This window comes from Alternaria arborescens (genome assembly GCF_004154835.1).
Source record: "Alternaria arborescens strain FERA 675 chromosome Unknown contig_7, whole genome shotgun sequence".
NCBI lineage: Eukaryota > Fungi > Ascomycota > Dothideomycetes > Pleosporales > Pleosporaceae > Alternaria > Alternaria arborescens.
In genome coordinates, this window is record NW_021167862.1 from 862,276 (window position 1) to 882,782 (window position 20,507).

General features: G+C 51.4%; 7 protein-coding genes across 7 annotated transcripts; 2 read left to right on the forward strand and 5 right to left on the reverse strand.

Moving 5' to 3' along the window:
- Window positions 1–691: 691 nt before the first annotated feature.
- Window positions 692–2,334, reverse strand: AA0111_g4051 (hypothetical protein; the record flags this gene model as incomplete). Its single annotated transcript, XM_028650007.1, has 2 exons — window positions 692–1,997; window positions 2,051–2,334. The coding sequence occupies 2 exons, from the start codon at window positions 2,332–2,334 to the stop codon at window positions 692–694; spliced, it is 1,590 nt and encodes a 529-aa protein (XP_028508291.1).
- A 942-nt stretch (window positions 2,335–3,276) lies between these two features.
- Window positions 3,277–4,417, reverse strand: AA0111_g4052 (hypothetical protein; the record flags this gene model as incomplete). Its single annotated transcript, XM_028650008.1, has 4 exons — window positions 3,277–4,097; window positions 4,150–4,184; window positions 4,242–4,306; window positions 4,358–4,417. 4 exons carry the CDS (start codon window positions 4,415–4,417, stop codon window positions 3,277–3,279), a joined length of 981 nt encoding a protein of 326 aa, XP_028508294.1.
- A 591-nt stretch (window positions 4,418–5,008) lies between these two features.
- On the reverse strand, window positions 5,009–8,509 carry AA0111_g4053 (putative copper-transporting ATPase; the record flags this gene model as incomplete). Its single annotated transcript, XM_028650009.1, has 1 exon — window positions 5,009–8,509. One exon carries the CDS (start codon window positions 8,507–8,509, stop codon window positions 5,009–5,011), a length of 3,501 nt encoding a protein of 1,166 aa, XP_028508293.1.
- A 1,147-nt stretch (window positions 8,510–9,656) lies between these two features.
- On the forward strand, window positions 9,657–10,516 carry AA0111_g4054 (hypothetical protein; the record flags this gene model as incomplete). Its single annotated transcript, XM_028650010.1, has 2 exons — window positions 9,657–9,894; window positions 9,945–10,516. The coding sequence occupies 2 exons, from the start codon at window positions 9,657–9,659 to the stop codon at window positions 10,514–10,516; spliced, it is 810 nt and encodes a 269-aa protein (XP_028508464.1).
- A 775-nt stretch (window positions 10,517–11,291) lies between these two features.
- AA0111_g4055 (hypothetical protein) lies at window positions 11,292–12,194 on the reverse strand (the record flags this gene model as incomplete). The annotated part of the gene is made up of 1 exon (XM_028650011.1): window positions 11,292–12,194. One exon carries the CDS (start codon window positions 12,192–12,194, stop codon window positions 11,292–11,294), a length of 903 nt encoding a protein of 300 aa, XP_028508463.1.
- A 4,217-nt stretch (window positions 12,195–16,411) lies between these two features.
- AA0111_g4056 (hypothetical protein) lies at window positions 16,412–17,857 on the forward strand (the record flags this gene model as incomplete). Its single annotated transcript, XM_028650012.1, has 1 exon — window positions 16,412–17,857. One exon carries the CDS (start codon window positions 16,412–16,414, stop codon window positions 17,855–17,857), a length of 1,446 nt encoding a protein of 481 aa, XP_028508296.1.
- A 60-nt stretch (window positions 17,858–17,917) lies between these two features.
- AA0111_g4057 (hypothetical protein) lies at window positions 17,918–20,075 on the reverse strand (the record flags this gene model as incomplete). Its single annotated transcript, XM_028650013.1, has 5 exons — window positions 17,918–18,846; window positions 18,910–19,161; window positions 19,211–19,377; window positions 19,434–19,728; window positions 19,793–20,075. 5 exons carry the CDS (start codon window positions 20,073–20,075, stop codon window positions 17,918–17,920), a joined length of 1,926 nt encoding a protein of 641 aa, XP_028508295.1.
- Window positions 20,076–20,507: the final 432 nt, after the last annotated feature.

Genomic DNA, 20,507 nt, shown 5'->3' on the forward strand with positions numbered 1-20,507 from the left:
GAGTTTACCCGGTCACAGAGGTACCGTGGTAGTCGTCGTGGTACCGTGGTCAAATTGGGCGCACTATATACATGTTGGAATCATATTGCGTGTGAAATGATCTCAAAAGCCGATACGTATGATGAATCGTCAGTGCAGGCAGTATTATCGTAGTCCGCGCAGGAAAAGAGCCGAACTGGGACAGAACCAAAGCAAGACATGGAAGCCTAGGAGGGCAGCCATGTAACACATAATAGCAATGCTCATATCCTACTAACATGCAGACGGAAGGAAGGCTTTCAATCCCAATAAGTGTAGCCTTACCAGTTGAACTGTACAGCGCCTGGGCAAGCTCACATACAACTGCCTAGGGAATGCCTAGGTAATATCGACCAGACAATACACTTCGAAGACGTTACAGGTGATGTTTTCTGATAAGATATCTAGAGTGTGTTTAAGACACGAAGAGGGCAGCGGCATGTTAAACGGACTGGTGTACTCAGCATATCGATATATTCCAAAAAAAACCACGGTATGCTATAATTTGTGTGAAAACTGAACTGGGAGCGGTCGACCACATTTTGAGCTGTTTGAACTAAACAACATCGCTTACCATTTCATCTCTATATGCTTGGGTATGTCTATCAACATAACAAGAAGGAAAAAAACGCTATGCGAAACGCCACGCCGAAATGCATCCACCAGAGAACACTTATTTTTCATTACCCTCAACGACCTGGCCTAGTACCTCGCCCTCAACCATAGCCTCTCCTGGTCCCTTACCATCACTACCGACCTTCTCCATTGGTGTACCCACCAGACTCTTACCCTCAACCCTGTCAGCGCCAGAAAGGTCGAGATCTCTCTCCATGTCCGCACTTAGGTTGACCCATCCACGAACACTGTCTTTCGCTCGGCTGAGAATAGCGGTGTCTTGTGTTAGGCTCTTGTTCTTGGCCATAGTTTCGTCGAGCTCTAGATCGCGCGCGCTTGTGTTTGCGACACGTATGCCATTTTCACGCATGACTTGCAAGATGGCACGGGTATTGAGTCTGAGCACCCTCCCAGGCTCCTTGGCGCCGAACACTTTTGTTGTTACCCAGGGGAACAAGACGCCGAAATCGCTTTGAGAGAGATGGGCAGAAGCAATTGGATAGAAGATGTGTGGACCACGCTGCTCGGGGAATCTCGATTGTGAGGAAGCAGGCTTAGCGACGATGCGCTTCGTTTCTCTGAAGTTCGAGGCCCAATTGAAGAAGCCCTCGGAAGCGATGGCAAGAAGATTATTGCCGCCGGTAGGAGAGTCATAGCATGGCATTGTCTGGCTTCGTAGCCAAGCAGTATCAGGACTTTGGATGGGTAGGGTCCAGAGATCTAGAAGAGTGACCGGGTTTCGTGGCGTGATCTGGCGAACTAAACTCGAGTCCGCGGATGGCGTGTATAGCGGCTTGTAGCGTGGAATATGTGTCTGAGGGCGGTGGTAAACTGATTTGACGAACTGAATCATTGTGCAAGCACCGAAAGAGTGGCCTGAGAAACTGATCGCACCCGGCTCGTGAACGTTGAGCAGGTTCGAGAACATGCTCAGCATGCTCTTACCATTGGGTAGGTCTTGTGCTACGTTCTTCAATTGACAGCCCTCATCGATCTTCAACACTGCATCGTGTACCATGCCTAATTCCCATAGCCGTATCCGCAACTGCTCGTCTCTTGCCTCGTATGTTTCTGTACTCGGCTTGTGGGCGATTGACCTGTATTCTACACGCTTCTTCTTCTCCTTTCCTTCTGGAGTATGATGGATTGCGAGAGGTGAACTGCCATCACGATGGTCTGCCGCAACGACTACGACTCCATGGCTTGCAAGCGAGCCGCAGATGTGCGAGTATGCATTCCTTGTTCCACCTAGACCATGCGAGAACATCATGACAGGCCATCGTTCGGATTTCGGTGGAGGTGCGAGGAGTTCGGCATTTTGGTGTACAGGCATGGAAATATAGTACAACAACTGGGGTAGTGCTCTACAAAATTGTCAGCGACATGTTCAGCTAGCGACTTGTCTCAATTTGCTCACGAGAATACTCCAGCAAAGGCGCTGTTCGCACCCAAAAACCTCGCATAAGCACTAACATATTCCCTCTGTGGACTTGGGATCCATCTCACAGCCTTCTCATTACTGTCCTGCTTACACGGATAGAAGACGCGGAAAGCTATAGTTGGCAGGTCTCCAGGGGGCGCATTCACACTCGGGCTCTCTAGGTCGCTTGTGGGTATTTCTACGTCTACAGAACCGACTTTGTATGGCCCCGTATGCGCTGGGAAGGCCGGTGTTGGGTTCAGTCGATTAAGCCAGGTCATATTCGCGGCCGTAAGCGGGCTTGCTGTCGCGGTCGGGAGGCGCGAGGGCAGGCCGCGTGTGAGAGATCTAATAGTCCGTAAGAACGACAGTGTGATTGAGGAAACTTCAACAAATGATGGGTCGATGGTGGATATGCAGAACAAATGGACGGTCAGAATGAAATGCCGCAGTAATGCTATTTAAGTGTGCAATAGAATGGGAATGGAGACTGGATGGGGAAGCGGCCACACTCGCGCATATATCGATCATGGAAGACATGCCAGTGACGCAAATGCCCATGCTAACACGCAGCGCTACTGCCAGGGACATCCTCGGAAGCACGCGACCTCCGAAGTTGGCCAGTGAGATCCATGCTGTGGCAAAGCAGGTGGAAAGCCGAGGTTTCGGACGCGTTCCAGCGGGTACAGAGTTTTCTCTATCGTCTTCAAGCATTTCCGCGCGTTCAAGATTTGTCCCGAGTGTTGCGAACTTGTAGTTCGTCGTACTGCTGGCTTTTTGCCCGATGCGAACAGCGTTGCTCCAATGGTGGGAGTGGTGATGGCGTGCACGCATGAATCTCTCGCCAAAATGACGACACTTCCAACGTCACGATCGCTACAAGATCGCGCTAAGCCTCAAACCGCCGCGTCCCGACATCGTGGGCTACATGTGATCGACAAGTTCCCGAGTAGCGTGCAATCGAGAGGTATAGTAAACTGGGCGCGATCCAGCATATCGCATAATGTCAAAGTGGCTCGTAGATCTGAGCAAGAAGACGTGTAACCTGCAACAGACCTACCGGGATCTAATGTGGATAACAAAGGTGAACATCTTGTATTCCACATTACATCGTCAATCGATCTATGAACCCACATATAAACACCTGGGGTATGCTGCATGTATAAACCAGAAGCCAAGTGATGCCGTGTTGCAGGAAGGCCTGCATCCCACTTCCCAATATGCTAGCAACATCCTCCTCTCCTCCTACTACCCCCACCAAGCCTGAACACGTCTTCCCATTCGCCCAACCCACCAGTTTTCTTCCCTCGTCTTCGATACCTGACGCCGTCATCTCCAAACCCACTCTTGATACTTCCACCACCGTCATCCCAACCCAAGTCACCATACTGTATACCACTCGCAGGATCATCAGGATCAATCTCGCCGAGCTCAATTTTAGTCAAGATCATTCGCGCTAATCGGTTGAATAGCTCCTCCACGTTCTCTCCGTTCAGCGCGGAAACTTCCACTGCTACCGGTATGCCATTCTGCCCCGCCCATCTCGATGCGACTTCAGCTGGAACTTCGCGGCCATCGGGCGCAACGGTATAACTCGCATGTAGATTTGCATTTAGACTCGGTGTCCGACTCGATTGTGATGATGGTGTGGGTGGTGGGAGTCCGCTTTCTGAACCGGGTGTACTACCATAACTGCTGTATCCCCCACTCATGCCTATGGGCACACCATCTTCAACGTCGTTCTTGTTGCCGGCAAGTATGATTGTTATGTCCGGTCCAGCCAGCGCTCGCGCATCATCTAGAAACGTCTTCAATTGCTCGAAGCTCCGCCAGCTGCTCACATCGTACACCAGGATCGCGCCAGCAGCGCCGCGGTAGTAGGATCGTGAGACGGAGCGGAAGCGTTCTGTGCCGGCGGTATCCCAGAGCTGAAGTTTTATTCGTTTTCGCGAGGCCGAAGAAGAGGGCGAGCGACGGCGGTCGGCGATATGGACGATTTTAGAAGAGAATTCTACCCCGATCGTTTGGCTGGATAGTACGCGCCCTGGGGGTTGTTAGTGGGGGCTGGAGGCTGCGGAGGAGGGAAAGTCGCGTACATTCAGACTTCACGAAGCGGTGGAGGAGGCAAGATCTATGAGGCTTGGTTATTCGGCATGCATCGTTGGTGCTACTCTTATCGTGAACTTACTTGCCAGCTCCGCTGGGACCCAGCAGTACAACCTTTGCTAAGTAATCATACATGCTCCCAAGCTCCTGTGTCTGCTCAGCAATGCTCTCCCAAGCTCAAATTATGTCCATACCTACTTGTAACGGCGGCTCGCTGCTCCGCGTCGAAGCATTCGACACGGCTCGATTCCTCCCCATATTGACAGGCCTGTTTGCGTTTCTGTGGGCGGATGTGGAGGTTTATTCGGCACTATTTACGGTCGCAAGTCTCTTCCGGGCAGTCCTTGGTAGCGAATAGGGCAAATAAGGCTTCTAGTGGGAATCGATGCGGTGTTGTGTTGTTCAACTTGGCTTATCTTTGTGACGCCAATTGGTGGACCCTGGCCGCCGCGCTTCGCGACATCGTCACGCGCACGGTAGCCATCCTTCATTTAACTCCATCAGGCAAAGACTTTGACTATCACATCACGATCCTCTAGTAGATCTGTCGTCTTGACGATTAATCCCGTTAGAGTGAAATACTTCATCTTCACATGATGGTAATAGTATGTTATTGCGAATCAGATTGGATTCGTAGACAAGTCTGGGATAACAATATCAGGAGTCAGAAGCTATGTACAGAGACTCCCAAAAAGGAAACAGGGAAAGATGACGACAAGATACTGATAACTAAGGAAAAGACCAAGAAGAGGTGGTATCCTAAACGCTTCACCAATAATGATAACAACAACAACAATAACATCCACCCCACTGACTTGCCTCAGGATAACACGATTGCTAGCCCCATGACTACTGATCTCCCATATCCCTCAACGGCATGTAGCTGGTCTCCTCCTTATTCCTCTTCCTCGCAGCCCAAGCATCACCGATCCAGTCCTTGAGGGTAGAGAACACGCCAATCTTACTCTGCTTCTCCATTTCCGTTTCCTTTTCATCGATTGGCGCACCGGGATCGAGTACACTGACCTTCATCCAGCTTGGTCTACTCCAGAACTTGAGATGTAGAGAGCTGAGGACGACACTGACAGATGAGCATGCCATCGCCGCACCAGCAGCCATTGGGTGGAGTGAAAGGCCCCAGGGCAGGAAGAAGCCCATTGCGAAGGGAAGACCAATGAAGTTGTACATGCACGCCCACGCCAGGTTCAGCTTGATGCGGAAGAAGATATCACGGCTGAGCACTAGGGAAGCCGGAATGGCAAGAAGATCCGTGTTGGTCATAAGAACAATAGACGCAGCTTCCATAGCGACGTCCGTACCAGTAGAGAGGGCAATGCCAATGTCGGCAGAAGCGAGCGCAGGGGAATCGTTGATACCGTCCCCAACCATGCCGATCACTTTACCGCGAGACTGGAGGTCTTCGACGATAGCTTTCTTGTCTGCGGGTGTGGACGAAGCATGGACGTCTGAAGCGTCAATGCCAACCGCCGCTGCGACAACAAGGGCGGAAGCGGATGTATCACCAGTAACAATGGAAGATGATATACCCAGACGTGATAGCGCAAGAACTGCAGCGCGAGCCGAAGGCTTGATAGTGTCAGACAAGCTCAACGTGCCAGTGTAGGTGTTACCAATAGCGGTATGAATCGTGGTGATGCCAGCAGAGCGGTTCTGAGACCCGCCTCGAGGATTGGCATTCGCAGCAGGTGTAAGAGGTTCTTCAACAAAGTCCGGGACATTGACACCCTTGGAGGTGAGGAAGGCTGTGTTACCAATAAGGATCGTGTAGCGGGTGCGCTCGCGAGAGATGGCTGCTTCGACCGTCGCGGTAATGCCTTTACCGACGACAGCTTCAAAGTCTCCAACAGAGCCGTCTAAGCTACCGTCAGGTCCCAGACGGAGATGCTCCTTCGCAGAGAGAACGATGGCTTTGGCGATGGGATGCTCAGAGCCCATTTCCGCAAGTCCAATGAGCGTCCACCAGAGGTTCTTCTTCTCCGTGCTTTCCCAGCCTCCTTGTATATCGGCTTGAGATACGCTCATCTTGCCCACAGTAAGCGTGCCGGTCTTGTCAAAGATGACATGGTTGATTTTGGTGGCAGTCTCGAGAGCAGCACCACCCTTAACGAGGATACCTTGCTCAGCTCCAACACCAGTACCAACCATGACAGCGGTAGGTGTCGCAAGACCCAGGGCACATGGACAGGCGAAGACAATGACAGCGATGCAGAGTTTGATGCAAACCATAAACTTTCCGCCACTAGCGTGATCGAGGAAGACTTTAGGCGGGTAGGGTAGGACGTGGCTGAGTACCATCCATCCAACGAAAGTTGAGAGACCGAGAGTGATAATGATAGGGACGAAGTAACCAGCAACGGTGTCTGCAAGGCGTTGGATCGGGGCGCGGCTTGTCTGCGCTTCCTGGACAAGGCGCACAATCTGACTGAGCTGAGTATCACGGCCGGCTCGAGTAACAAGAAATTCCAGACGTCCGTTTCCGTTCACAGTACCGGCCATAACTAATGCGCCCTTCTTCTTGAGGATGGGCATAGCTTCACCCGTAACCATGCTCTCATCAAGGTACGATTCTCCACGTGTTACTGTGCCATCAGCGGGAAGCTTGTCTCCTGGGCGAAGTATGACCACGTCACCAACTTCGATGAGCTCGGTAGCAATGACCCTCTCTTCAACAGCATTGCCATCAGTTGACTTGCGCTCCATCTTTTCTTCCTTGACGTCCCAGTCCTCAGCAGCTTTCGCAGCAGCGATAGGATCCGCGTAGATAGTGGTCATGGATGGGGCCAGGGACATGAGGTTAGAAAGCGCCTTGGAAGTTTGACCCTTCGCCTTGTTCTCGAGGTAACGGCCCAAGCTGATAAACGTGATCAGCATAGTACTGGTGTCAAAGAGTGTTGTCGGCTTGGTATGTGGGGAAATCAAGAGTGATACCAGCATCGAAAAGATACTGAAAAAGAAGGCGGACGAGGTACCAAGCACGACAAGAACGTCCATCGTGGGAGAACCATGGCTTAGCGATTTGTATGCAGACACATAGAAGCGCTTTCCGATGCCGAACTGAACTGGGATCGTGAGGACCAGACATATCACGTCGCCAAGATATAAACCAGGAATGAGGCGTATACCACCGTAGTTGATGAATGGCAGGAACATGGGGATGAACATGCTTGTCAAGAACACGGGAACTGCAAACCAGGCGGAGAATACCACAGCTCTTCTCCATTCCTGGATTTCTTTTGTCTTTGCCAGAGACTCCAGTTGGGCATCATTGTCTTCAGAGTCCGCGACAAGCGCGTTGTATCCAGCTGCTTCTACAGCCTCCACGATGGCTCGCAGACCAATGATTTGAGGCTCACGTTGAATAGTGGCCCTTGAAGTTCCGAAGTTGATGGTTGCGGAGGTAATTCCAGATCGTTTTCGCAACAATCCTTCGAGTTCTTGAGCAGCGCTAGAGTTGGGCATTCCATAGATCTTGAGTTGTACAGGTACGTTGGCTGCTGATGACTGCTGTATACTACTGTCGACGGACGACAAGACATTGGCGTCGAATCCTCGGTCCTCGATGATCTCTGCCAACTGCTCCTCGGTGAGCTTGGAGGGATCGTGGACGATCACGGCACGGTTGGCGAGCAAACTAATGTTGAACTGGTATACACCCTCAACGTCCTTGAACCCGCTCTCAATGGCCGATGTGCATGCGCCACATGTCATGCCCTCAACAGCGACAGTCGTCGTCATTGTTTTCTGCTGTTTCCGACCCTTGCTCTTCCTCGGTGCTGGTGTCGCGGCCACGGTATCCAGCACCTGCGCGTCAAAGCCAACATCTTCTATCGTTTCGGCCAGCTTCTCCGGGGTTATAATTGTAGTGTCGTGTTCGATGACAGCGCGCTCGGAGAGAAGTGATATGCTGAAAGACTTGAGTCCAGCTACGTTCTTGAAAGCGCCTTCCACGGCGGATGTACACGCTCCGCATGTCATTCCACCAACCGAGAGTGTGGTGGTGGAAATGTTTCCATTCATTTCCTCCTCTTCATCTTCGGAGTCGCTCAGGAAATGATCATCTGCACTATGCGACATTGGTAGATCCGACGAGAGCACTTCTGCATCGAACCCCCTGTCATCGATGATCTCCCTGACTTCTTCCGCGGTGATGACCTCGGGATCGTGCTGGATAACAGCACGCTCCATCACTAAGCTTATCGACACATTCCCTACTCCCTTGACGCCCTGGAAACCCGACTCGATGGCAGAAGTGCATGCGCCGCATGTCATACCTTCAACCTTGAGCGTTGTTGTAGCCATGTGCGCGGTCGCTGTCGCCGGAGGAGCCATATTGGCTAGGGTGTCTATTCGGTGCTGTCAACTTCGGACGGTGTTGCGAACTGGAAACTGCGATGCTGAACCAGGTGCAGCATTCGACGGGTCAAATTGGGGGCGAAGGCGGGTCGTACGAGGCGGAACGGTCGGAGCGAAAGCAATGGAATGACTGCGGCGGTACTGCGACAGCGCGAGGTTGCAGACGCGAAAGGACAGCGGACTCGCGAACAAAAAGGAAGGCCAGCTTCCGGTAGTGCCAGATGGCGAAGTTATTAATATGGCGATTGATGAACGGAGTGCAGCAGCCACAATCTGTCCCAGTGCTGATTAAAGCCCAGCGCCGCGGCTTGTCGAAAGGAGGCTAGAGCGGGCCCGAAGGATGATGATAGGCCGTGATTGCGAGAGGGCCGCCACGAGCTGAAGGTCAAGCTGTCAGAGTATAAGCGCGGTGCAATGCAGGGCACACTCAATGTCCGCAGGCTGACAGGCAAAAGATTAAGACTATTTTCGAAATCTAGGAACTGGGGCTGTCTTTGCTGCGACACGGCCATAAGACGACAGTGTTTCCTTCTTGGCATGTGAAACAGGAAGGAACGTAAAACCCTTGCTTGATGCTCAGGTGAGACACGCGCAGCCTCAGGTTCTGGATCGATTTAACCGAACGAAACAAAGTGCTATTGCGACATGTCTACACACAGTCTGAGGGTGCACAGTCACTCTGTCACCGAACACAAGTGGGCCGGACCTGGTGTGTTTGGGAACTGTAAGTGCGTACGCTATTGACTGATAATGTGTGGTGAGAAAACCAGCTCGTGTATGCGGAGCAGACGGTGTCGAATACGAGCAAAAGGTCTGTGTTACTGACCGCAGGGCATCTTCTTACGCGTTGGTTGCGAGCTTGGATGCCCACTGCAAGAAGAAAACACGCACCTAATAAGCGTTATTGTTGCTCCAAAGAATTGCACGAGCTGGATGGAACCAAGTCCGAGCGTGAAGGCGAGTGGGGTCGACAGTCGCGCGGGGCAGTCGCGACCGACCGCGATTGCCAAGAGACGTACCTCACATGCGTAGTTGCCTGCTCGTCCTCCGTTATACACTGATGAGTTGATCAACTCTGCAACCTCCACCACTACAGATACTGTAACGTCTACACCGATTCAACATGGAGCAAACCAAGGCCCTCAACGCTCTCGAGCCCTTTCTCGCTCTCAGCAAGTCCGCAACTTCTCCACGAGCAGCATCGGACTTGATCATGCAAGCCACCAGTGCGCCAAACACATATGTCTTCGCCGAATTATTGCAGACACCCAACATCCAGAAGCTACGGAGCTCGGAAGAGTACGCCTCGTCTCTTACTCTGCTCGAGATCTTCGCCTGGGGAACTTGGGAGGACTACAAAGGTATGTTGGCAATCGCCTGAACATTGCATCGTGTTGCTGACCATGTGAAGCTCATCCAAATCTCCCAAAACTCTCAGCACAGCAACACCAGAAGCTCCTGCTACTCTCGCTACTGCCGCTTTCACACTCCCACAACACCCTTACCTACAAGCACCTCATGACAGCTCTTGAATTGCCTACCACACGCGCTCTTGAGGAGCTCATTACCACTGCCATCTACTCCGGCCTCATTACCGCCACACTCGACCCCGCACACTCGCTTGTTTCTGTCACATCCATCTCACCACTCCGCGACCTCGCACCAGGGTCACTACCCACCCTTCAGAATACCCTGCAATCGTGGTCACAACGTTGCGATTCAGCGTTAGCAGATCTGGAGGCACAAGTTGCCAAGGTAAAGAAGGAGGCGTTCGACCGAGAAAAGATGCGTCGGAAGAAGGAGCGAGCATTCGAGGCAGTCATGCAGGCCAGTGACGAGAAGAATAATGGCAAGCGGAATCTAATGGGTATGGGGGGCGACGATGCCATGGAGATTGACGAGGACAGTGGCAACGGCAGAACTACCAGGGGCACGAAGAGGGGACCCGGAGGATTCAGCTTCGGCAACTCGGGAAGGCGATAAGGCGACAAGGCGACAAGGCGACAATGGATGTAGTACCTCGCGCTACTACAACATATGCTGCAAACATATCACCTCCTCGTAATCACAGCTTACCCCCCTCCAAAGATTGAGCGGTACAGGAAGCTGCCTTGCCCATAACAAATGATGCTTGCAGAGGACTGAGGGACTTCATGCAGAGCACAGTCCTGGGGCCTTATTAGCTCTCACACGGCTAAGGCGGGAAGTGTTCCCAGCAGAACAGCCAGGAGTATCAGTAGGCACTTGATAGCTCTACCGCATGGACCCAAACAACCATCACTTCTATAGTGAGAATCGACAAACATAACAATGACACCAAAGATACCACAAGAAACTGATTGAACATCTAAACGTGATGGATTATGACTATGTGCCGTGCATGCCGAACCCCGTCCCCTTGTTGCTCATCCAAAGCTCGCTGATCTATGTAAGTGGTGAAAGAAGCATTACCCGAACAACAACAACAAAAAGGCCCAGCAGAGAATCTGGGGTATCTCGCGAATCGCCCATGCATAACCCGCAAATCCCTCGTCAGAACGCCATTGTCTTGGAGAGAAAACGCCATGCAGTGCAGGAAAGAGAGAAAAGCGACCAAGTTAATAATAAAAAAAGCCCCCCAACAACAATCATTCTGGAAGATGGGCCACCATCATCATCGTCGTTATCATCTCCTCGATCAAAAAGCATTTGTAAACATAATGATAGCCGCTTCCAACACCTCTACATCCATCATCCAGCTGTGCCCCAACTCCAGCTCCTAAGCTGGAGCAGCGGGTGGCTGGAACGTCTGAGGCACGGCCTCGCTGCTCTCGGCCTCAACCGTCGACTGGTGCAATTGCGCGATTTGGCCAGCCATGGTGCGCAGAGCTTCTCGTGTCGCGTCAATGTTGAGCTCGCCGCGCTCGGATGCTTCTTTGAGGTATTGTTCCCATTCCGGGTCCATTGGTATGTTCATTGCGCCGGAAGACTCCCGCAGGGCAGCGGCGTGGAGCAGACGCGCGTTCAGAGAGAAGCCTACCGAGGAGGATAGTTCGTTGGAGGTTGAATCCGAGTCGGATTCTTCGTCTTCATCTTCTTCAGCCGAAGAAGAAGAATCGGGCATTTCCGTGTCGCCTCCATTGTTGTGTTGCATGGGTCGTGTAGACTGGCTGTGATGATGATGGTGGTGATGGTGGTGGTTGTGTTCTAGTTCCTCAATCTCCACTTCAATGTCTGTTTTCACGTTGATTCCCGCTCCGTTGTTCCTTGAGGAATAGGCTCGTCGTGTGTCGACCCATGCCCCTATGTCCACGCCCGTTGTGTCTACTACTCTTACGCCCTCGTCCCGCTCGTATCGCTCCCGTGCCCATAGGGTGCCTTCCCACCTGCAGAAGCCTTGAATCTCCGCTTCGGTCAGGCCAAGCCGATCGAAAGCATCGAAGAGGCGCTTGTGGTGTGGGAAGCGTCCAAGACGTTTTCGATGTGGCTGAAAAGCGTAGTTCAAGCCTGGGTACCGCGCTTCGATGGTGTCGAGCGACCCGTAGAAGTTTGCTGTTTCGATGCGAACTTCGCCGACAAGGTTTTTGGAGAGATGGGCGCTGAAGGAGGGTGGGTCGGTCGGGGACGGCGTTGGGAAGAGCGTGTTGTAGACAAGCACGCTGATGGGGTTTTTGCGGTGCATGGTTGCTGCTGTGTGATTTGGCGCTCTTTGGGTTTTACAGTGGCAGAGGCGAGGTTTGCTGGTAGGGAAGTATGCCGCGGTGCGAGGGAGGAAGCGCGGGTAGATGTGCTGTCGTGGTCGCCCGCAGATTGCGCGTTTGAGGGTCGAGCGTGGAAGAACAGCGGAAAGTGGGTTGTCGCAGAATGTGACCGCCTCACCCGGCACCTCTCTCTAACTTACTCCTTACTAAGGAGTCGGCCAGTGTGTGTGCTGACCTCGGGCGTGACCGCTGTTTCCAAGGTTCCCACGTTCTGACGCCGCCTAGCTCTCCCACTAGTTATCAGACGCTCTTCGGAGTGGTGCACACCGGGTACCTGACAGCTGACTCTGCTGTCTTGCGCGTGGGAATTTCCAAAGTCTGTCCCGTGAATGCTATTTGTAAAATCGCTGATTTGCAAGGAGAAGATGCTGGATCCTATTCTCTGCTGCGCTATCCTGCAGATCTTGCGGGCCAGATGGGGAGACCCCGGCTTTTGCTGCGAGATTGGTCGGGAAGGGTGGGCGGCGTTTTGCGACGAGAATGCGGCACGGCGAGGATGTGGAAAAACGGTGCAGCTAGCCGCGACCACACAACACAAGCTTGCAGGGTCTGGACGTCGAAGAAGGCGAAGGGCGGAGGAAGACGAAGACGAAGACGAACAGCATCAGCGGGGAGCAGGCGGATATAAGACATGAAATCGCTCGCGCTCAGGGCCCTCTGCCCTCACCGCCAGCACATGCACGATTATGGCTCACTATTATTCTGGATCCTCCTCACAAATGGCCACACACATGTAGCAACAGGGACCAGACCCTGAAGGCCGCTATGCAAAGGCTCACACCGACGATCCCCAGTTTTTGCTCTTTCACCAGACTGACCTCGGCCGCCCTGTTGAATCTGCCGCCGCCAGCTTAGCACGCAGACTAAGCATAAGCTTCACTGCACCTGTCAGGCCTCGCAGACCGAAGACACGACCATCATCTGTTTCTTTGCTGTCAAAGGAAGCCTTGTGTCATCATACCTGCGACGGCGGGTGAGTTGTACCCCAGCGCATGAAAGACCAATAGGTCCGCCGCCTCCGATTATCCGGGCCCGAATCTTTGGCATGGATGCCGCGGGACGAAGCATGCACGAGGAACGACTGGTCCAACTCTCTGTTCCACTGCCATGCCTACTGCAGGGTTACTCCAACTCGGCCCATGCCATGCAAGCCAAGACTGTGCGACTGTTGACATTTCCATGGGAGCGCTCTTGCCGGCGGCGAGTGTCAGTGTCCTTTCACTGCGCCACCAAAAGATACTCGCGATGCAGGGGTGGTGACGGTGCTGGATTTTCTTTTTCCATCTTTGAGGGTGTATTGTAGGCGGAGAGTGGATAGTTCGGCGTCATCCAAGTTTGGCCGCCCATCATGAATCACGGGGTCTCCGCTGACACATCGATACCTAGGCCGCTGCCTTCCATCCACACCCTCCAACGTCTACACACTCAGTTTGTCAAAACCCGTGACGAACTGCTTCTTTGTAGTTCCGTCTCATCCGCACCCATGATCGACTGCTGCCTGCGATCCCTCTGTCTATACAAACAGTCTCAATCTTGCACTCTTCCGAAGAGTCCATGTTGTGCATCAAGCTCAGTTTATCACAGCGATTTCTTGTACAGCCCGGACGCATTTGTACTGCATCATTATTGTGTTAACAGATAGCGCGAAGATGTGATATTGCGCCACCAACATAGTGATTGTCGGCCTTCACACGGAGCAGCCGGAGCAGATGACACAAGGCTAGCAGCGTCTTGATGGTGTCGCAGCGCACCATGCGACGATGATAAAATATAAGGCACCATGCGTCTCGCCACGCAGAATCTAGTATTCCGGCTTGCTGGTCTCCTCTCCTTTCTCTTGACCCTGCGCAACAGACATGTCTGCTACTCAGGCACTGGAACCATCCGATCCGTTGATGGGACATGGTTGACTGTCTTTTGATAGCTTTGCGACGGCTGAACTGGCTTCTCTTCCAAGCCAATCTTTCTCTCCGGCCTCCCGGGCGGCAGCATCGCCTTCCACAATCAACAGCCCGAGTTCAATGCCAACTATTCAGCGCTAGCCGGGCTTGCCATCGCCTCCGATCAAGGCATCACGCACATCACATTCAAATTCCATGGGCTGGTAGTGGGGGGCAGCGTCTTTATCGCTGAGCACTGTGCATGATACTTAGACCGGCTATCCTATTTGATATAGACAGGAAGCCCGTAAAGTACTAGAGGTTCTCTTCTATGTTTACTAAGCCCCCGTTACTAGTCTCCCCGTCCGAGTGCATTGGACAGCTGAAATGGACCTACTTTCAAACACGCCAGTCGAAGCCAGTTGGCCGACTGCATAACTTCGATCAGGCCACCTGAGGACTGTGGAGGTCATTCACCTTCCTGTTTCCATTGCAGTTGAGGAAGTCTGCGATATTGACATCTTTTGGGGCGGCTTTGGCAATTCTGTCACCTGGCTTTGAGCCGTTTACACACCAGGTCTTACGAGCCTATCCCAAACCTATACTCCTGTTCAATACTCTTGGACTATGAGCTCAGGTAACGTAACTTCTCATATTTCGAACGTCGAAAATGTCTATTTCCCCGGCAAGTCTTTGTCTGGATAAGAAGTTCTTGACTGGCTATGTGGCAGACCTAGAATGCCCTTATCTCTTTGGCTCGATAACGTCCATTAAATAAGTTCTTAATCTCGCGAAAGCCTAATTTCTCCTTCTTCTTCCTCTTTCCATTTCAGCGCAGCGCTGTTTCCACTTTCAGGGCGTCTCTCCAAGTTGTTTATTCAATTTGGTACGGAACTCCTTTATCCGATGAAACATGAAAGGTGATTAACCACATGGGCGGGAACATCCTGTAAGATTGCAATTTTCACTCCTCGAAAGATCATTTCCAAGATTTCTCTCGTTGAGAACCACCATCCAAAGCTGTTCAGCCATCGCAGGTCTCAATCTTCTAGCAGATCGCGAAACCACTTTGTACCCGTACTCCATGTGCAACGGTACGCAGAAGCTTGCATACGTTATGGATGCGTAGTTGCCAAATTCAAACCCTGTTGTCTCTAGGTGCTATTGGTGTTAACTTGTACCTAGCTGTGGCTGCCATCATTTGTGGTGTTATGACTAGGCTGTGAGATTATCATATAGTACAATGGAGCCAACCATCTACTCGGAAGAATGTTTTCCTCATACCATGTTTGTAAATGATGATACATTATCAAGAGCGTATGAATTCACGTTATTGAATCGCATCTAAATCCTCGCGAGAAGAAACATTTTGCTTCATCAATGGCCTGATACGTAGGCTTGGTTGGGCGTTAGTTCTTCTGGAAGCATCCTGTCTTCGTTCCAGCTTCTGTTTCTTCCCATCCCTTTTCTGAAAACACGGTCGATTACACGTATTGCTTCCTGACTTGCGTTTATTTTACATGTGTTACGCGGCTAAATCAGAAGTTACTGCGGAACCCAGAGAACGAGAATCTAGATCAACAATAGAACGAACAGATCTTGTTTTGGGTCGATATCCATCATGCTGAGAAGGAAAAGGTGCGTGAGTATTTCGCTGTACCTGAAGACTCTGTAGGAAGTCCCGGGAGTGCTCCGTTGATCCAAAGTGTCGCGTATGTGATGAAGCTGTTCGGGGCACGCGACGCACCATCGAAAGTCTAGCAATGACGCAACCGAACCCCACATTCACCGCGGGGCGATACTCGGCCGCGCAGCATCGCCGAACGAGCACAACGGCAGCAAATGTAGGTAGTGATGCCGTTGAGCAATCATCCAAAAACGATCTAGAACGTACTTCGATGGCGTCGCACATGTGCAGGCGTGAGTCAGGCAAGATGCAGCCTTTTAGCTTAAAGCCGTCTCGGGTTTAACGCTCACACTAACAACGCGGGTGGCCATCAGTCTTTTGTAGGATGAGAGCTTTTCCGTTCTTCTTCAACCGTTCTTTATCCGATCTCTGTAAAACAAAAACTGATACTGATTCTGTGTTCTGTTACCAAACGTTGTTCCAAGACCCTTGAGTACAAACCCAGAACGCAGCACACATTTCTAATATGGCTCCTGCAGCCTTAACGCGAATCGCCGGTTTTCTCGGATTTACATCACTCAACGCAACAGGACGAGATGCATACATTATTATTACACTACGGTCATTAAGAATGTTCACGGCAGGCATTCCGTCGCTGATTCTTGCCCTTTTCTTCTCCTCGCTCAAGTTTCCGGATTCAAGAATTGGGGTCTTCATGACATTGACTTTGTTGGGAGATGTCCTGCTGTCATTGCTGCTTACTCTCGTAGCGGATAAACTCGGAAGGAGAAGGATTTTGTTCATGGGTAGTGTAATGATGGCTTGTTCAGGTGTTGCATTTGCTCTGTCGGAAAATTTCTTCGTCCTTCTGGTTGCGGCAGTGTTCGGCATCATCTCTGTCACTGGTGCGGACTGTGGCCCTTTCAGGGCTGTCGAGGAGAGCATTTTGAGTGGCTTGACAGATGAGACAACAAGGAGCGATGTGCTCTCATGGTATGTCACAGCGACAACCATGGCTGGGGCTGTTGGTGCGGAAGTCGCAGGAAGAACAGTACATGCTCTCGAGAAGAGCAGCGGCAACGTGACTAAAGCATATCATGCTCTCTTTTGGGGCTATGCAGCCTTCGGGGTGCTTGGAAGCATTCTTTGTCTCGGTCTCAGTAGCAGATGTGAAGCTGCTGGTGAAAAGACTGCGGAGATGAAAGAACGAAGACGTGGTGGCGGTGGTGATGATGGTGAAGAGGAAGAAGTACTACTAGAGGCCATGACACCAAGCACAACGGATGAATTCGATCAAGACCGCGAGAATGTAGGACGACCAGCAAACATCAGGAGCCCACCACTACAGAAGAAACAGAGCTACTTCAGCCAAATCTCAAAAACTACACGATCTGTCATGTATAAGCTTTGGATTCTCCTGGCTGTCGACAGCTTAGCAGACGGCATGACACCCTATTCGCTAATGAACTACTACGTCGACCAAAAATTCCACGTTTCGAAGTCCACGCTTGGAGATATCACTTCAGCTTCCCAGTTTCTCTGCGCCTTTGGAGCGATCTTTGCCGGGCCACTAGCTAAACGTATCGGCTTGATCAACACTATGGTCTTCACTCATCTTCCTTCTTCGATAGCTAGCGCCTTCATCCCACTTCCTTCAAGCGTCGGCTGGACAGTTGGACTGCTACTTTTCCGAGCTACTCTGAATAGCATGGATCAAGCTCCACGTACAGCTTTCATTGCTGCAGTTGTGAAGCCTGAGGAGCGTACAGGAGCCATGGGTATCACGAGCATGCTGCGGACTTTAGCCATGAGCGTCGGACCATCCATCACAGGATTCCTTTCTGGAAGCAATAATTTTTGGGTGGCTTTCCTGGCTACTGGAATCTGCAGAGTCACGTACGATATCGGACTGTGGATACTTTTTGTGAATGTGAAGGTAAACAAGGACATCGGACAAGAAGAAGACGTGGACAGCGTTGACGACGATGCTTGGAATGGACTGCTCAGTGATACGGAGAGCGAAATCAGTAGTGAAGGAAGGAAGAGCAAGGATATTGATCACGGAAGCAGGGTATAGTGATTCAAATGCTCTGAGTTCTATCCTATCAATCGGAACATGAATATATCTCCTTTGAAATTAGCATGCAGCCTTCTCTACTCCCAGGATAGAATTGTCCCGGTCATCCGTATACAACTTGACCTTGACTGCTTTCGCTTGTTTCTTCTTAGCTGCCAAGCTATCATTGGTATCAAACCTCTCCTTCGTTTGATGATCCAAACCATGTAGGAACGAAACAAGCGCGCTGCTTTTCCACACTTGTGTGCCCGACGTATGTGTCATTGTCATCGCAGCGAGCAGGAAAACCAAAGTGGCCACAACAGCCGCAATCGGTAGTACTGCGAAACCCCATCGGACGTGGACATATGACTCAACCGTTATCGATTTCCCGTTGGTTTCCACGGCGCCATTGAAGCCACGGAAGGCGGTGGTCATCGATATAGCCAGATCGCTCATAAGCATATTGATTCCGTTGGCGTACTCGTAGTAGTTCCAGTAGAATGCTGTCACTATGTCCGTATCAAAGAACGTTTCGCCTGATGAGATTCCGACTGTGAGGTTGACTACAACGGCCCGGTCTGGATCTGTCACGCTAAGGGTAAAATCGCTAGTCGTGCGTGTCGCAGAGCCGTTGGCAAAGATCGCGCTGAACCAACCCCGTATGCTCAAAAGCGCCTCCATGCCGAGCAGGTACGCAGTGTCGTCTGTATTGCCAGCAATGTACACGCCATAGTCAGCAGCAGGATCAGGTGAGCTCATGTCAATGACAGTATGATTGAGTACTGAATGCGTGATGTTCTCCTGATGTGTACCGTTTGTGACCGATGCGGACAGTGTATTCGCGCATGCTTGTAGGCTGCATTGCGATGCCCAAGGATTTAGCTTATCTGGTGTGTCTTGAAGCTCCGTACCCATGAAGATGAGCCGGATCATCGTAGAGTGGGGCATGTCTCCATAGGCAGATGGTATGAAGGACGTCATACTAAATACATCAGAACTTGTGTTTACTGGATAACGATGCAACGAGTCAGTACTTATTCATTTGTTATTGATGGATAGATGATACTCACGATGTGCTCCTGGTGGAACTTGCCACCCGCAAGAAGACATGTTTGGCGATGGACCCAATTCAGGTGGACAGTACCGCGTAATGAGAGAGCTGATATCAGTGCATTCATGGCAAACAGCGAGGGTCTCGAAGGGCTCCCAGACGCAGGTACCACTTTGGCACTTGAATGGTAGCGACGCCGCAGGTCTGTTGTTCTCTGCGAACAGGCCATTGTAAACTGCTGCTTTGAGTGGAAGGATAGGCACGAAACCAGCTAAGGCAGTATGAGTTTACAGTATCATTCAACGTACAAGACTACTCACTCGTGCTTGTGTTACCTGCTAATGCGGGAGTAAAGTTGAGAGCCCTGGGTATAGTGGCACCTATGTCGCTTTCCACGCTTCGGACTTTGTAGGTTGCGATTTGCTGAGAGAAAGGCCCAAGAGCAAGGGCAACAACAGCGACAGTAGCTCCAAATGATCCGAGAAATCTGTTTGGACGTGCGTTAGTCACTTCATAAGCCGATTTGGCGCGTTAAAGACGTACCCTCCTCTGGCAGTTCCTAGTAATTTGATGGAACCCCACGAACCACGACTAGCATCATCGAAGGCCTCCATATCAGATAGTGGGGTCGATGCCTGCTTGAATCGGATCCATTTTGCCTGCGATATTCCACTTGAAAGGCAAACAGACATTGCGGCATTTGCGAACGTGGCTAACAGAGCGATAAGAGCGTTCAGAGTGATGTCGTGAGGCCAGTCAGGTAACGCACGCCCGTTGTATTTCGATACTACACCAATTATAGAAGCAACAGCACCGAGACCAACGACAACGGCTAGAACTAGATGTAGGTGTATCGAGTTAGTATATGTTCTGAATGTAGTTTATCCGGGGATATGTCTTACTCTCGAAAGCCCAGGACCGTGCACGGGACAACCCAGCCTGGTTATTAGACTTTGTGCTACATACTTCCGAAGTCACAGCTGTACTGTTTGTAGAGGAACTCCAATGTGGTACGTGCTTCTTTATAGACGGTGACTTGACCGTTGAGCGCGGACTGGCAGGACTGAAATCGAAGTCATGTATCTCTTCATAGTTCTGCAGCGTAGACGAAGGCGGGGTGTAGTCCTCGTTGACTGGTGTCACTTCCACGGCGTGCTGCATCTTAGATAGTTGTTGGTACGCCATCGCGAAGCGAATTTTGGAGCAGATAGTCGCCGAAGATGGGCCTCAACGTCAATGTTTCACAACTAGGTGTGAGGCTCCCGAGGTCAGGTTTGGGCAACCCAGATATCCATGGATGTATAAGGGATTTCTACTCTGGTCAGCCACAACTTCCAAGCGTGATAAGCACAGCTCAAAAGCCCTCAAGACATGGTAAGCATATGCCGCGATGCCCACGTTAGGGTTGAGCCCGTCCCGCGCCTCCTCTACGCAGCCTTGTGGTGAGGTTCTGACGGCTTCTATTCGTCGACTACAATGCAGATATTATCTGCCACACGCTGCATCCTTGTATCTCACTCTGTAGTCTCAAGTGCAATAGATGATCTTGCCGATAAGCAAGGTAGCGGCGCAGCAGGTTCATAGAACATCAGCTCGGCGCTCGCAGCGGCACGTTGG